The 17,571-nt window shown below is 32.3% G+C and overlaps 1 protein-coding gene across 1 annotated transcript in view; it reads right to left on the bottom strand.

The window, feature by feature from the left end:
• Window positions 1–12,147: 12,147 nt before the first annotated feature.
• Window positions 12,148–17,571, bottom strand: part of LOC108903211 (sodium/hydrogen exchanger 9B1) — a 28,492-nt gene continuing 23,068 nt past the window's right edge. The window contains exon 8 of the mRNA XM_018705310.1: window positions 12,148–12,673. Within this exon, the coding sequence (XP_018560826.1) occupies window positions 12,356–12,673 (318 nt within the window). The 3' untranslated portion in view covers window positions 12,148–12,355. The remainder of the gene's footprint in view (window positions 12,674–17,571) is intronic.

The following is a 17,571-nucleotide window of genomic DNA, read 5'->3' as shown; positions in this document are numbered from 1 at the left end:
ATTATAGAGATTATTGCGAGATAAGACCCTGCTTTGTCGGATCTCGGATTTGTTTTACACCAGCCTTCTCAAAGGGTTTGAGGTAATTTAAGGGGATGTCGGAGTCTCCACTGACATTGCAAAGTGAACACAAAAAGTAATTGTAGGACGTTTCATTTTCAGCACCGTAGTTAAGTAGTTCGTAAAAAATTATAATAAAAATGGTTCATCGTAATTAAAATATTTTTTTTCCTACGCATATACAGGGTGGTTCTGAAGTACGTTCTGAAATATATGATTCTTTAGCTGTTTCTAAGGAAAAAGTTCCTATATGGGTGTTTGTAAATAAGTGCGAAATAGTTTAGGGGGTAGTTGCCGAAGATATTTTGTGAAAAAAAGTTCATATAAGGTTGAAATATGCTTCGTTTCTGAGATACAGAATTATTTATTTTTTTAAATTATTTCAAAAACTTTTAAAGATATTGCCTCGAAATTTGAAAAACGCTTTGGAAGGATAAATGTGCATTTTTTGGGGTGATCCGAATATTTCTACTTGCACTAGTGGTATCCGTGCGAGAATGCCACAGCCTTTTTTAATAAAAAAAAAATGGTACGCCGCTGGCTTTTTCCCGTTTTAATATTGTTTTAGAAATCGGCCATCAATTTTGAGTGAAATTGGTCGCTTCATTTTTTTCGTAGGATCCAGCGTTTTTGAGGAAAAATATAAAACATATTTTATTGTAGATTTTATTAATCTTTTATTTAAAGGTGCAAGTAGAAATATTCGGACCACTCTAAAAAATCCATATTTATCCCTCCAAAGGGTTTTTCAAATTTCGAGTCAATCAAAACTTCACTTCAAAACTGAAATAATTAATAAAAATAAATTAAAAATTTTAAACACTGGAACGAAGCATATTTCGACCTACGTTTATATGAACTTTTTTTCATAAAATAACTTCGGCATCCCCTAAATTAGTTCGCACTTATTTACCAACATCCTGTATATGCCCAAAGCAGCCTAGCTTCCAAGAGGGTGATAAATTGAGGACAAAAAAATTATTTTTACCTGTTTAACAGAAACCGGGAAAGTTGGTTTATTCAAATTTTGCACACTGTTAGAGTTTCCAGAAAACTTCATTTCTGACCTGTCAATTTTTTTTTAAGGTAAATAAGAAATTTATGAAAAATTTACTGAAAATAGTAGCATCTGTACTCTTTACTCAAATCGCAAGGATTAACCCGGATATGAGCGACTTGTGCGGGAGAAGGGGTGGCATACTACTATTTTCGCTAATGCTAGTGTGTTTATTAAGTTAATATGAAATAAGCTCTAGCAATTTGTTTAAAGTCACCCAATAACAATATTAGTTTATAACTAATACGTATGTATTTGTTTGTGTCTTGATGAGTTATTTTTTATGAAAAGTTGTAAATATCTTATAAAATATGACAAAAACTGGTTTAAAGTAAAATGAAATCATTACAATGAACGACAGTTTTTCAAATAAAGATAATATGTGCAATATTCCAAAACCATGTAAGAAAAAAATATTCCTGCAATGGCATCATTAAAACAGTGGCAAAACTATCATAAAAAGAAAGAGGTCACAAAAGAGTTAGAAGTAAAGGAAGGAGAAGAAGAAACAACAGAAATTATATGAAAAATAGAAAGTCTAAAGTTTAAAGTGATCACAAGAATAGAAGTTGGTAATTTTTTTCAAGGTTTAAAACTTGGACAGGGAAGTTTTATATTGAGATGATTATGGCTTGTCTTTAAAATGGCTTTTTATACTCTACTCGAATTAGATCATAAAACCTGAAAACTTGAAAAAATTGTTAGTACTTAGACATTTTGGACTTTTCAAATTCATTTCTTGTAATTTTAAAGCAATAGCCATAAAAAACAATTGACTGTTGCATTTTCCACAAACTTTTGTTTTTTTAAAAGGAACACTGTATATTTGTCGTTTTTTCCTATTTATCTGCCTTTTTGTTCTAATTACAGATATACAGTGTGTCCAAGATAAGAATGGGATAGCATTAGAATTTAGGAAACGGGGTGGCTCAAATTATAAAAAAGATTTTTATACATAACAATATGCCGTTTAATACTAATTCAATACTAATTAGAAATAATAAAACATTTCATAAATTCGGTTATTTTTTATTTGGTACAACTTTTTTAAATTATTGATTAAAAAAAATTGTATTGACTTTTATACTGTTATGACTTCCTCCAATAGATATTTTGAAAGCGTTCAGGGCCGTACTTAGGAAAAATCTTAAATGATGGCTAAAACAAGCCAAAAACCTTTTTACAATTTTATTACAATAGTAATATCATCTAGTTAAGAAATAAAAATGACTAGATTTTGTCATAAAAATAACATCGGCGTATTTAAAAAAATTAACCTGTTGATGGTCTCTCGAAAACGAAACGTCGGAATGCAAAAATTTTGACGCTACTGAATAGAACGAAAAAAGTGGCAATATAAATATGCAATTTATTTTAAAATTCGTTTTCAAATAATGCCAGAAAAGAAATAAAACGATTTTGCCAAATTTCGTTTTTTTCCGAATGCCTCCGGAACTACCCGTTATTTTAAAACTTTCTAAACGCCATATTGTTAGGTATAAAAACACAACTTTTTTTCTAATTTAAGCCGACCTGTATCTCTTACCGTTTCCTAGATGTACATATTTGATTTAAAAAACATACCGCACCCTTAGTACTAAAGGGGCATAACTAAAAAATTAGGCATTTTTAATTTCATACATAAAAAGGCCTAAAATAGTGCCCTCTATCTAGTGGAGCCCGACTTACGCATAAATCCGCCGATTTGAAGTGTAGGCACCTTCATGTGCCTTTTTAATTCTGCACGAATTCGCGCGCTTTTTTAGATCTAAAGCGTCATCATTTAGTATCGTGCCAACGCTGACTAGAATAGGTTGCTTTTTAGCCGGCTGATTTGTGATTGTGCCTTTGTTTGACTAAATCGTGAGGTAAATATATATTTAATTTTTAGCATGAAAGAGGCTTATTTTGAATTAGTGCTTTTTTGTATTTAATAGTGATGGAATTATAAAGAATTATTTCTTAATTTGTCCCTTTATTATTGAAATTGCGAATAAGTTCGTATAACTATCTGGAAATGTGCCTTTTTTTTAGTAGGCTCTGCAAATTTTCATGGGTTATTACATCTTAGTGCTTTTTAGTTTTAAATTTTGGAAATTTTTACCACGAAATATTTGAACATGCTGAACATTAGGTTCTGATGTTTCTTTTTCTGTTAGAACACTCTGCCGGGATGTCTGAAAGAGCTCGCAGAATGGTAGATGCGGCTAGATCTGCGTTGCAGAAGGTAAAGCCTATTCCTTTTTGTTTTGTATCTGTATTTCCCCCTCCATTTATTGTATCATTTTTATTTTTAATCAACGCGACGTTTACTTTCAGGAAGTTTCATATTTAAAATTTACAAAATCTGTATTTTTCAGACCTCAAACGATTTTGTTGAGGCAGAAAAGCGTATGGCAGAAAAAAATGACAATCCTACTTCAGGATACAAAAATAGTGAAGATTTGGTACTGGTGAGTTTCATTAATTAAAAAAAAAATACAATTATAGAATTTGATGGTGTTTGTTGTAGTCCAAAAATGATAGTGTTGCGGAAATAGATAAAGGTTTTCTTCAAGAAAAAACAGAACATGTCATTTTGGATCAGGGCATCGAACAGACTTATGATTATGATGTTGAGGTAGAAAAAGAGAACTATAAAGAAAAATCAGATTATGCCAATTTAGATAATTTCAATGAAAATATTATAAAGGAAGGTTTGGATGCGGTAAGTTCAGACTATTTTAGAAATATTTAAATATTTCACGGTATTACTTGCCTTTCAGGCGACTGAAAAATTTACTGTTGAAATAGACAAAGAGCATTCCACAAAATTACACATTAAACGAAAGTGCTGCACAGATGTAACAAACAATTACCACATTTCTCCGATCCACTCAAATGAAAGTGATGTTGATCACACCGATTCTGATCCGACTTATTGTTCTCAGGATAATTGTAAAAGTAGGCATACTTTTTTAAAAGATATACCATCAACAAGTTGCGCACCGTCTGAAAGTAGTTCGTCTTCAAGTTCATCTTCAGAAGATTCTTCAGAGTCGTCTTCAGATGAAGAGAACGTTCAGAAAGGAAGAAAACGTTCTAGGAATCCCGAAAAATGGAAGCAAAATAAGGCCAAAATACTTCGAAATTGTGGAAAAGCTTATAAGTCAGTTTCTAAGTCTAGAAAGCAAATTTCAGGAAGAACAATGAAAGCAACTTGTCCTGAGAATTGCCGATTGAAATGTGGTGATAATATTGATACAGATAATCGACAATCAATTTTCAACAATTTTTGGAAACTTGGTGATATCGATAAGCAACGTGCATTTGTATATTCATGCATGAAAAACATAGTACCTCGATACAAATACACGAATGCCGCAAGACCGAGAAATGCGAATCAGGCTTTTTATTTCACGGTAAATGGTTTAGCAGTACGAGTGTGCAAAACATTTTACAAAAACACCTTAGATATATCCGACAAGATGATTCGGACTGTAAGACTTAAGATGGCCGAAAATGGATTTATACAAGTCGACAAACGAGGTAGACACAACAACCATCCACAGCTTGATCAAAACCTCAAAGAGGACATCAAAACCCACATTAACTCGATACCGAGGATTGAATCACACTATGTGAGATCGACTACTCAACGTGAATATATAGATGGCAGTAAAACTATTACTCAACTCTACAAAGATTTTGAAGAAGATCAAAAATCAAAGAATAAAAACGCTGGAAAATATTGGATTTATTATAACATTTTCACAAGGGACTTCAACATCGGATTTCACCAACCTAAAAAGGATCAGTGCGATCAATGCCTATCTTATCTCAATGCGGACGGAAATGCCAAAGAAAAATTGGAAGGGGAATATAGAAATCATTTAATACAGAAGGATTTATGCCGCACAGAAAAGAAAAAAGATCGTTTTGAGATATCAACAAATAAAAAAGTTGTTGTTTACGATCTTCAAGCGGTCCTACAGTGTCCAAGAGGTGAGACTTCCGCCTTTTATTATAAATCAAAATTAAACAGCTATAACTTAACCCTTGTGGAATTAGAAAAAATAAATGAAGACAGTGCCGAAAAACACCGTGCCTACAAAGACGTGCATTGTTTTTATTGGAACGAAACAGAAGGTAAACGCGGGGCTATTGAAATAGGTACATGCATTCTCAAATATTTTGACGCGCTATTTAGCAGTAATGCAGATTTATCCGAGACTGGCTTAGATATAATATTCTATTCTGACAACTGCTGTGGTCAAAATAAGAATAAATTTATTACAAGTCTATATTTATATGCGATCAATCGTTACAACATCCAAAGTCTAACGCACAAATTTCTAATCAAGGGTCACTCACAAAACGAGGGAGACAATGTGCACTCTCTAATAGAAAAAGAAGTAAAGAAAAACTTAAAATCCGGACCCATATACACCCCCCATCAATATGTAACTATTATAAAAAATGCAAGAAAATCAAAACCGCCTTTCGCTGTTCATGAACTCGCACACGAGAGTTTCGTTGATATCAAAAAACTTCAAGAGCATATAGGACATAATTTCAGGACAGATATACAAGGCAACATTGTTTCATGGAACGAAATAAAAAGTCTGAAATTCGTTAAAGACAAACCGTACAGCTTTTTTTATAGGACATCCTATACTCACACATCTGATTACGTTGAAGTAGTTGTGAGAACTCAAAGAAGAAAGATGATAGGAATCGAACAATTACAATTAGTATCAGCTTATCCAAGAAAAATTGAACTTGGCGAAAATAAGAAAAAAGACCTAAGAGTCCTAATTTCAAAAAACTTAATACCTTGATTTTACGCAGATTTTTTTAACTCAATATTATAATTTAGTTTTTATATTTTTATTATAAAATTTTATTTTTGTATTACATTTAGTAGCATAATGCGCTTCCTATTTCTTAAAAGTAGCATTCGTGAAACTGTAAAATAGTTTAAGATTAAATAATATTTCTGTTCTTTCTATATTGTTGTTTTCCTAAATAAAAAAAAATAATTTAGTATTGTAAATAGTACCCAGCACCTTTTTACAATTTAAATCTACGGAGACACAATAAAAAATAATGTAAGATCTTCTTCGTAAACTTTTAATGTTAAACAGTATCATTTCAAAATAATCATCTCATTAAAAGTCTGAAATTAATTGAAAAGAGGCACATTCCTAAAAACGTCTTTTTTATTTTGAAATATTTAAACCTAAACAGGCACAAATTACTTTTTTCTAATTTCTAGAGCAATAAAATCTACAACACAACTTTGATTGCAAAAAAAACTTAATAATCTCCTATCTCAATCATTAACCACGATTAAAAGATATTTATATGACAATACCACACAAATGCTTTTCATAAAAAAGGAAAATGTTGAATCTTTCACCATTCATCAACAGTTTTTGCCATTTATCTCAAAACCGTATTTTTTGGATTGTGCCTCTTTAGTACTAAGACTGCGATACGTTTCCTTCATAAGAAAGATTTGCTTAAAAAAATGTCCTTTGTCTTAGACACAATGGGGTTATTATAAAACACCTCTTACAGTATATTACTATTTTCATAATAAATTATTAAAGATCTCTTTAGTAAATTTTTGCTTATATGCACTGTTTCCATGAAAATCTTGATTTCATATCCATTGTGGAGGGTCAGTAAATAAACTGCGTTTAAAAGAAAAGAAGTGAGGAATAAGCGATAAGTGTACAGGGTGCCCACTTAAAATAAATAAACCCAATAGTCAATTGTTTTTTTTTTTAATATTTTCTTTGATATCGCAATAGAATTTCCTACAATTTATTCTTTACCATTTTTCCTTAGATAGAAAAGTAAAAAGATAAAAGGGGTTGAATGTTCCGTAAATTGCCCCGCACAATTCTGAAAGAAAATTCAAAATTAATGGACGTGTTCAGAGTCACATGTTAACATATTTTACAATTGAATAACTTTAGACATTTACATAAATTGTTGTATATTTATTGAAATAACTAATTACCATAAATTTTCAAATAAAATTAATGTTAATACCCAAAATCCTGTTTTTGTAATATTTAAACCAGTACTAGATTTAGAGCGCGAGAAATTATATCAAAATATTATAATATATCCTAAAATATTTATAATACTTTTTATTATTATTATATTTATTAACTAATTATTTCGTTTCGTATGATTTACGATTATAATTCCAAATCAGAAAAAAATCTGGCTAAGTGGGGACTAAGGGTTTAACTTGAATCATTTCAAAATCGATAGAAATGTCAAATTTGTTTATCTTAATAATAATTATTAGTTTGTTATTTCGAAAAATTTCCGCGACTGGGATATCTAATCAGAAATCCAACTGACAGTAAAAATGATGAATTTACCGAACTAGTCTTTGATTAAAACAAATAAAACCACTACTATAAATCCCGTCGACATATACGTTATAATTTTGTATTAGCTGAGATTTGAACACATTTTTTGCAAATAATGGAATAATACCTTGTGGGAAATACGTTCGTATGTACACGTTTTAATATATTGTCATAAATTAAAAACGACATAAAATGGTAGACACATATAATATTCATAGATTTATCACTGTTACATCTTATCTATAAAATGATCGATAAAACATTAGTGGACATTTAACCCTGCTAATGCTTCACTATACAAAATAGTCCAAGCATTCTGTCACGGATTAATGTTAAATTTGCAGAAATGATTACCTGGACAAAAAAAATATGACCGTATAGAAAATAAAATTTTAAATTGAGTTTCTTGTTCTTTAAACTCGATCCAAAATGGCGAACATGGTTAAAAAAATATCGCAGTTGCAAGAAACGGTTTTTCTAAAATAACTAAAAAAATATAGCACCGATTGAAAAATTTAAATGATAAAGTTGTAGGTTTTAAAAAGATCTATGTACAGATTTTTTGAAAGTTATCGATTGCTTTGTTACTTTTCGAGATAAATCGAAAAAACCGTTAAAAATCTTCTCTTTTGTCTTCTGCTATAACTCGTTTACATCTACGCTACCATACTTGCTATTTACTGCAATCATAGCCCACGGCAAGCCAAAAAAGTAAATTTTTGAAAAATTTAAAAATATTAATTATTTTTCGAAATATATCGATTTTTTGAAAAAAAAGCGCTCTCGAAAATTTGCTAGATCTCCTCAGCGGATAATCCTACAGTGACGATTTTCGGTTTATTTTCTTCGTAAAATAAAAATTGAAATAGTTATTTGAAAAAAACATACCAAAAACAAATTGCAACTTTTTCAAAGTCATTTCTTGATCCTTAAAATTAATAAAATCCTCAACATTTTTTAACAGCATGATAATATGACTCTTTACGAAGAAAATAAACCGAAAATCGTCACTGTAGGGCTATCCGCTGAGAAGATCTAGCCAATTTTCGAGAGCACCTTTTTTTCAAAAAATCGATATATCTCGAAAAATAATTACTATTTTTAAATTTTTCAAAAATGTACTTTTTGGCTTGCCGCGGGCTATGCTTGCAGTAAATAGCAAGTATGGGAACGTAGATGTAAACAAGTTATAGAAGAAGAGAAAAGAGAATATTTTTAACGGTCTTTTCGATATATCTCGAAAAGTAACAAAGCATCGATACTTACAAAAAATCAGTCGATAGATCTTTTTAAAACCTACAACTTTCTCATTTAAAATTTTTCAATCGGTGCTATATTTTTTTAGTTATTTTAGAAAAACCGTTTTTAACCATGTTCGCCATTTTGGATTGAGTTTAAAGAACAAGAAATTCAATTTAAAATTAAATTTTCTATACGGTCATATTTTTTTGTCCAGGTAATAATTTCTGTAAGCATTTCTCTATAATGCTTGGACTAAAAAATTAACAAAAGGGCAGCCACTGTGATCTTTAGTTTTCTTGTAAAATCTCTCCCTTTAACATATCCGCTACAGAACTGAGGAATGTGTTCCCTGCAAAATTATTCGCTTTTGAAAAAAGTACCGAAAACAGAGGAAATGGGCTTTAGGACTGCATCTTGAGAAAAAAATCACTACTAAAAGGCGATTAAGGCGGTAAATATACTAGGTGAGTAGGGAGAATCAAACTAAATTTCATGAATGGTCAAAATAATAAGAAAAACTCGTGTTGTTGTGTGATTTTCATTTGATCTCAATTTGAAATCAGGGTATGACATGTCCCAAATTCAAAAGTAGGATCACACATTTGTACCATCAAAGTGTTACAAAATGCCTAGAACTTGTTCAAATTTAGAGTGTGTAAATAAATATGGTCAACGGTTTCCACAGTACAGATGCACTGATAAAAATATATTTTTCAGAGTTTTCAACAAACTGTGCGAAACCGGAAAACTTCCCAGTGCTAGTACAATCATCTGAATGAGCACAAGGACAAGGTTTGGAAGAAGTAGAAATATTCTGGGTCTAGCAAAAAATAATGCACCTACCAGCTCACGAACAATTGCTATTCAATTGGGCACTCCACAAAAAATAGTAATAAAAACTCTCCACGAGCAAGGCTTATATCCATACCAAGTACAGAGAATACAACACCTATAACAACCGGTTATGCTGAGTTTTGGATCAATAATAACACCGGCCAACAAAAAAAAAGTTATGTGAACTTTACATGCGGCATATGATTTCCTGTGTATTTTTGTCTCCTGAGCACGAATCCATAGTCTGTTTTGCTCCATCATCCTTCAATTTTTCAGAAAATCGCTGAATACTCGTAATTTTCAGCATAGTTTTCGGTAAACGCGTGGTGTGGTATGATCGACAGTTATTTATATTTTAGAGAATCGACTCACAAGAGACCACTACTAAAATCTTTTACAAAATGAATTACAAGTAGGTATTACATGAGAAAGCGAATGTAATACCAGCATGATGGAGCTCCTGCACAGTTCACCCGTCCAGTCAAGCTACATTTCAACGAGAGGTTTCTGGAGCATTGCGTTGGATTGGCCACAGTAGTCCTATTAGTTAGCATCCAAGATCTCCAGACCTCAAAGCACTAGATTACTGTTTATGGGTCTGGTTCAAAAATGAAGTGTACAAAGAGTGAACACCCGGGTGGACTAATTGGGCGTATCATCAATACTGCAGAACCCTGTATTTCAATATTTTCATATTTAGAAAAAAGAAATACCAAATTTGTTTTTCAGATGTACCCAAACAAATAAGGGTGACAAGCTCTCTGATAAACTTTGACAGATGGTAGATGGGTTAATTTCAAACATTTTTTCTTATATGAACATAGGTCTCATTCCTTTTTGTTTAGAAGTTTCAAACATTTAAAAAAATATAATTTCATATTTTAAAGTAGCCTGATAAATAAGTGATGGTTTCAATACTATCTGGTTTTTTTCTTTAGACGGAATCAATAACAACGGATGCGGTAAAAACGAAGAAAATGTATTTTGTGAGCCAAACAAGGATGATAATTATCTCTCTAATCTGTTTGCTCATTAAATGTCTGTCCTATTGTTTATCACGATTTCTGTTATCTGTATATTGTTAAAACATCCAATATATGTATTCGATGTAGATATTAAAGTCTATTCAAATGGAATAACTTTGTGGTGAAACATTTATCGCAAGGGAATTAGTTTTTCATAAACACTGTCTCGATTGTGATGTCATTGATTTTGCTTTTGTTCATCAACCGTTTTACATTTTTCTACACTTTGAACACATTGTGTATCAAAATCTAAATTTTTCTATGGTGAGACGATATTTTGACAAGCCAAAATTTTATTGAGAACTTGAAAAAAGAATAGGTTTTATTTTATATACAATGTCTCTTATTGGAACGAGATTATTATATGCTTGGTGTAAAAAGTAATACACTGTAAAACGTATTAATTTATATATATTTTTTATTATTATTTAAGCAACGTTGCATATATTTGATAGCTCAGTATTAATCTCTTTAAATCAAGTATCAGCCCTCGTTACAAAAATTTCAATGATCAGTGTGGCAAGTGGCAAAAAGTAATGCTTAATAAATCAAAAAAGCTGATTTTATTACAGTCGATAACGAATTGCCACTGTAGACTGAACGGGGAGATATAAAATTAACTAGACATAAATTATGTCAACCTATAGGTTGACGTCGACTACACTGATTCTTCAAAGGCGTTTAATAAGCTAGATCATTAAACCAATTAAATCAATTCAAAATATCATCTACCTTCCTGTAATTTTGATTTCTTATCTATAAGAAAGAAATTTCGGCAACTTCCGGAGTTCTACAGGGCTCCATACTGAACCCCCTTTCATTTATAAGTTTTGTTAATGACATTGCGGTTGCTAATGATATGAAACTTTATTGGCCTATAGAATCTAGAAATGGTTGTTTCAGAATAATTGACTCAAATGCAAGAATGGCATCTCAAAAACAAGCTTAAGCTGAGTATCGGCTGAATAAGTGTTATATTGTGTCCAGCCATTGAAATAATCATGCCCTTGGAATATGACCATAAACTAATAGGATCTACTCTTACTTGTCCTGAATTGTGTGACCTGGGTATGACCTTTGATCAAAAATTGACATTTACTGAGCATATTAAAACTAGATAGCAGTTACCCTCTATTGGAATAACTCAAAATAATCTTCTCAGAAGATTTTCATTACTTAACTTAGAGGATTGTCGTAAGAAATAATCTCTATTATTTCAATACAATATAATTATTGACAATAAATAAGATTATCCAGAGATTATCTGAATCTTAATGAAAATCATCTCCAATCTTTGACAAGGATGAAATGAAAAAGGTATTAGAAAATTGTTTTTTTTTTAGTTTTTCTAAGATACTTCAATGCTCGATTCAGAATTTCAGTGTAAGTCTGATTTCAACTATTTAGTTATCTTGTATAGATGCATTTTTTATCTTTGTGACATTTTACTCCATTATATTGTCTTAACCTTTAATAGCCTTTACCGTTGGTTGAATTATCTAATAACCATATTAAATAAAATGATTAACTGAAAGGTAAAATAGAGAAATTTTTATATTTATATCTATTTATTGAAATTTTCAATACATTAAATAATTCCAGGTCTTGACAAACATTCTTTGTGGCTTAAAAATATATTACACACATTCTTATTTACTTTTATTTCCTAAAAACTTTTAAGTATTGTAAATCATCCTTCAAATTCGCTTCACCAAACATCACACAACCTGCGAAACTTCACTTAACATCCTCACGTACTGACATTAAACATGAATATCATTTTTGTTAGATTCATTTAGTCCATGGTTCACGTGACGCTCATAGGCCTGAGAAAATTCACTGTCATCGGCAATGCTGAGGTCCCTGATAGACAAGCGACTCTTCTTTCGCTTTCTCACTTCTGCTAGAGGAGGCATCTTGGCCTTAGTCAGTAGGTGAGGTCCTAGGAACGTCGTCAGTAGAGCCCCTATAGGTGCGGTCACCACAATGGATAAGATACAGGTGGTTACAATTTTTTCCGCGTAGGTGTATTCTTCGGTGCCTGGTTCCACGTACTCCAAAGCAATTGGACCCAGTGCAGCCTGAAAGTAATAATAATTAGTAAGCGTTTCTAAGAGTAAATGGTGGTGTTTATGGTTGGGATTTGGAAATTTAAAATGTTCACCTAAATAATCACATTTGGACAAATTTTGAAAAAATTATTTAATTTCGAAGAAGTAGATCAAGTCGTTAGAATAATTCTTAATATCGGAACTGAAGCCTTTGGTGAGGATATATATATAGGTATATTTATATACAGGGTGGCCAAATGAAAACGAAACAGAGCCATTTTCAGGAACTGCGTCAAGATTGTAGAAAAACGCTCAGACCCGTCGACTTTAGATTAAAGGGGGACATTCTTTGCTGATATTTTTGACTCCGCCACTTTCACCCCCAAGTAAGGGTAAGCATCACCCCAAAATATTTAATTGGCATTGGGGATTGAGTAAAATTTCTTTTGAAAGCTCTTACAATTCTCTTTACAACCGACTTTAAATTTTATAATTCCACCCAATACATTGAAAAAAATACATTTTAAAATTTAAATTATGTTTAGTTGCTTACTTACTACTTTATTAATTAAATGATCAAACTGATGACCGCCCGCTTCCATACAAGAATAAAGATTTTGTTCGAAACGTTCGCGCACATTCCGAAGCATTTCCGGAGCGATTCGACGGCATCGTCTCGACGATTTTTTGACGCAAATCTTCCAGCGACGCTGGCTGTGTTTTATAGATTTTACTTTTTAGGTATCCCCACAAAAAGAAATCAAGGGACGATAAATCCAGTGATCGTGGAGGCCACTTAATGCTGCCTCTTCTCCCAATCCAATTTCGTAGAAAATGTTGGTCCAAATAGTGACGGACAATTAACGCGTAATGCGGAGGAGCACCGTCCTGTTGAAAAATCAAATAATCTTCATCATACTGTGGAACATTTTCAATAATATCAGTCAAGGCAGGGCCAGTAGCGTCTTCCAGTAATTGCAAATACATTTGGCCAGTCAAATTACCAGGTAGAATAAAAGGACCCACCAGCCGGTCACCGAAAATTCCCGCCCATACATTTAGTTTTTTCGGTTGCTGTGTATGCACCTCGTGAAACACTATTGGGCTTGAATGTGGCAATTGTGACGATTTACCGTCCCATTCAAGAAAAAACTGCATTCATCAGGAAAACACAAGTTAAAAAGGAACTGCGGATCGTTCCTTGCTCGCTCACTCATTATTTCGCAAAATTGCAAACGGCGGTCATTATCATCTTCATGAAGTTCCTGGACTAAATATATTTGGTATGGATGGAATTTATTCTTCTTCAAATTGGTTTGTATGCCAGTTCGGTTGATCCCAGACACAGATGTCAGCTGCCTCGTATTTAATGTAGGATCAAAACGAACTTGTCCCAAAACTGCACTAGCTTCATTAACTATAGGTTTTTCAATTTCTCGTTTTTTATTGGCTACGTTCCCTGTCTCTTGAATTTTTTTTACTAATTCTAGAACATACTTCCTCATGACATGTCGATCTTGATGTTGTTCATTAAATAGCTGAGCTGTTCTATTCGCACATTCATTGTTCATAAAGTAAAGCGAAATGATATCTACCCTTTCCGCAGTGGAGTAAATCATAGTGTTTAATTTTCAAAAACACAAATAAACTACCAACCAACGCTTCCAAATAATAGTAGAAAATAATTTGGAATCCACTAATTTTACGTTCATTGTGTGTGTAGCATTCATTTCTGTTTTTTACAATTGTGTTTTTTTACGAAAGTGATAACAAATCGCCAAAAACCAATGTAACGCAAGAAATACTAAATTTATACCATTGACGTACTTAACTCGAATGACTGACATTTTTACCGTTACTAATTGTTTGTACATAAGTTTCAACTTTAAAATCAAAATTCTTAATAAGTATTGGGCGGAATTATAGAATTTAAAGTCTGTTGTAAATAGAATTGTAAGAGCTTTCAAAAGAAATATGTCTTGGAAGTGATAAGGTCACCAATCCAGTTATGAAGGAAGAAGATGGAAACCCAATGGAGCAAGCTCATAATGAGGCAGATGTGGAGTAACCTTCCGACTGAGCTTCTAAATAGCCACTTTTGTGATGTTATAACTCAAAGAAGTCATTTCGAGTATTTTCTTCGAAATTGCTACCTCGTGAACACGGATTTGTTGAAAATAAACCTCAGCAGTAATGGTTACATTCCCTGAAACAGCTTACCAACTGGTCTCCAATGTTTTGTCCTACAAGACAACTCCAAACTTCTTACAGCTGTTACAACAAAGCATAAGTTGAAGCAATCGAATATCTTAGCCGCTTTGTAGTCCGGATTTATATCCGTGTGGCTATTCTTATTTGAGTCGCTAAAGTAGTCATAGGAAGGATATGTTTTGAGGACGCAACCAATTGCTAACAAGATCTTTTTTTTTTATTTACTCGGTAAACATTAGATAAAGTCGACAAAAAAAAATGATAAATTTCTACTGTTATGACAAGCATGAAATTAAAATAATGCTTCGTGACTTGCTCCAACCAAGTTCATAAAACAAACTGACTCGGTTTTAGAATTAACTGACATATGACTTTATATCTGTTGTAATATAAAAAGCTGCAACTCATTTAAAACCGCAGCTGCGTTAATACTAATGCCAACAGTTGCATAAACCCTCTAATCCACACCGTTTTGCTGAATTATAAATTGTTTGTCTAGAATTTTACGGCTTGGAACATACAATTTTAATTATTACATCACGGAAACGCTGCATTGTTATTGGAGAAAAGGAAGATTTTGACATATTATTCTGTGAATGCTTACAAATAGGGTTATTATCTTTATGAGTTCACATCCTCCGTAGTAGATGTGTCCATCGCTGTTGATGCGTTAACAAATTGAAATAAAAAAAAATTGAGTCGCTGTAAACTGTCGTGACTGAATTATTATTACAAGCAAGTGAAATAAACTATTAACCAAGTAAAACGTTTGACGGCGGGGTGGCAAGTTCCGACGTACTTTGGCATTTCACTCTCACTTGTGATATATGACCTTTTGTCCAACACTTGCAGTTTTTTAACGAAAAACAAAGTTGAAGAGTTGAGTGTATTTTGAATAGTAAAGCAATCAAATATAGGTTGTCATGAATAGCTGTTGATAAATAACAGATTTTGATTGTTGTTACGACAATTCCTCACGCTGTAATTCCATTAAAAACAGATTCGTGATTAGTAAAGTGATAAGTAGCCACCGAAGTCTCCTGATTTAATATCAATTAACAGTTTTTACAATTTTAAGGATAGAGATGATATGTAATGAATGAGAACAGCAAAAATAAAAATCATTTTGAACTGCTTTTTTTTCTAGTTTTTCTTGTGGTGATTGTAATTTACGGCATTGCTACAGAGGTAACCGTATTTGGTTCAACATTTTGAAGGAAACATATTGCGGAATTTAAATGTTGCGCGCGGTAGGGTACACTGTAATAAAATATAAGTCCGGAGCCAGATAGAGCCCTTGTCGTCTCTGGAAGCCAATATTTTCTTCCTTTTATTGCGTACATGATACATGGAAAGGTCAGGAGAAAAATGTAATATACATTCCTTCCGCTGAGAGTGGAATGTCTGGATGGGTACATGTAAATAATATAAAATTGAACGGTTTTCGTTTTATGATAATGTTATTAAAAGAAAAATATAAGACGCCTGTTTTATTTAATTTAATGTAATCATGTATGTTCGCTTATGTAAAATATACTACAGAAAACTTTGGTATGAATAATTAAACCTTTGTTTTAAGCCGGGTTTACACTGACGCGAACAGAGTTAGCTGCTAACTATGTTCGTCAACAATATTTACGAACACGTTAGCAAAGTTTCAATGTTTACTAATCACATCAACAATTTTCACACCCAAAAACCAGACCTCACGTGGCCGAAGGTTTTTGGTGCGTAGAATCCGAATCTGGCGTCAGAATTGCTCCTATACGTCACGTATCCGAGATATATTGAATGAAGTTAGGTACTTTAGCGTTTTTGTAACAGTGGTTTTTCGGAAAGCGGAAGTAATTTATTTACATGTTTTTTGGATCGTCCAATCCAAATCTGATCTCCAAATTATTCTATCGTTTATGATTCTGAGATTTCTTAACCTAAAAGTGCAAAATCAACGATTTTAGGATGAACTATCGGTATGAACCAGACAGGTTGATTTTGCAGTTTTAGGTTAGGAAATCTCAGATTCCTAATAGTAATAATTTGGAGGTCAGATTCGGATTGAGCGACCCAAAGAACATGTAAATATCCGTTTTCTGAAGAACTTTTTTCGATTTTAGTACCACTGTTATAAAAACGCTAAAGTACCTAACTTCATTCAATGATATCTCCGCGAATAAAAAAAGATTTTTCATATCTGAAAAAAGCGTTTTGAAGGGTAAGAGTAGTAGTTTTAGAGGGCGTGATTCGTTTTTAGAAAAAAAAATTTTTCACTTTGTGATATAAACTCAAATACAGCAGAAAAACGTGTTTTTTGCACTTTTAGGTTAGGATATCTCAGAAACGTGATGTATAGGAGCAATTCTGACGCCAGATTCGGATTCTACGCACCAAAAACCTTCGGGCAAGTGAGGTCTGGTTTTGGGTGTGACCTTTCGTAAAATTTTGTTGCCCTGTGATTCGTACTAATTTTGTGCCCAAGCAACTAAGAAAATTCAATGTTTCATATGTAGATGTTAAACTTCTGAATGTTACCACAATCTCTGCTAAGTAGGTATTTTTTTGGATCATTTCCTAAAAGAATATTTGTAGTATACAAGAAAATGCAGTGGTTATGTGGAGAGAAAAATTGGAAGTAACTAAATTATTTGAAAAACCACGACTGCTTGTAAAACATTGTAATAAAATTATAAAAATGCAGTAAAGAAAAAAGACTTTTGGTA

The sequence above is a fragment of the Anoplophora glabripennis genome, unplaced genomic scaffold (assembly GCF_000390285.2).
Source record: "Anoplophora glabripennis isolate ALB-LARVAE unplaced genomic scaffold, Agla_2.0 scaffold114, whole genome shotgun sequence".
In the NCBI taxonomy this organism is placed as follows: domain Eukaryota; kingdom Metazoa; phylum Arthropoda; class Insecta; order Coleoptera; family Cerambycidae; genus Anoplophora; species Anoplophora glabripennis.
This window is presented reverse-complemented; position numbering and strand designations above follow the sequence as displayed.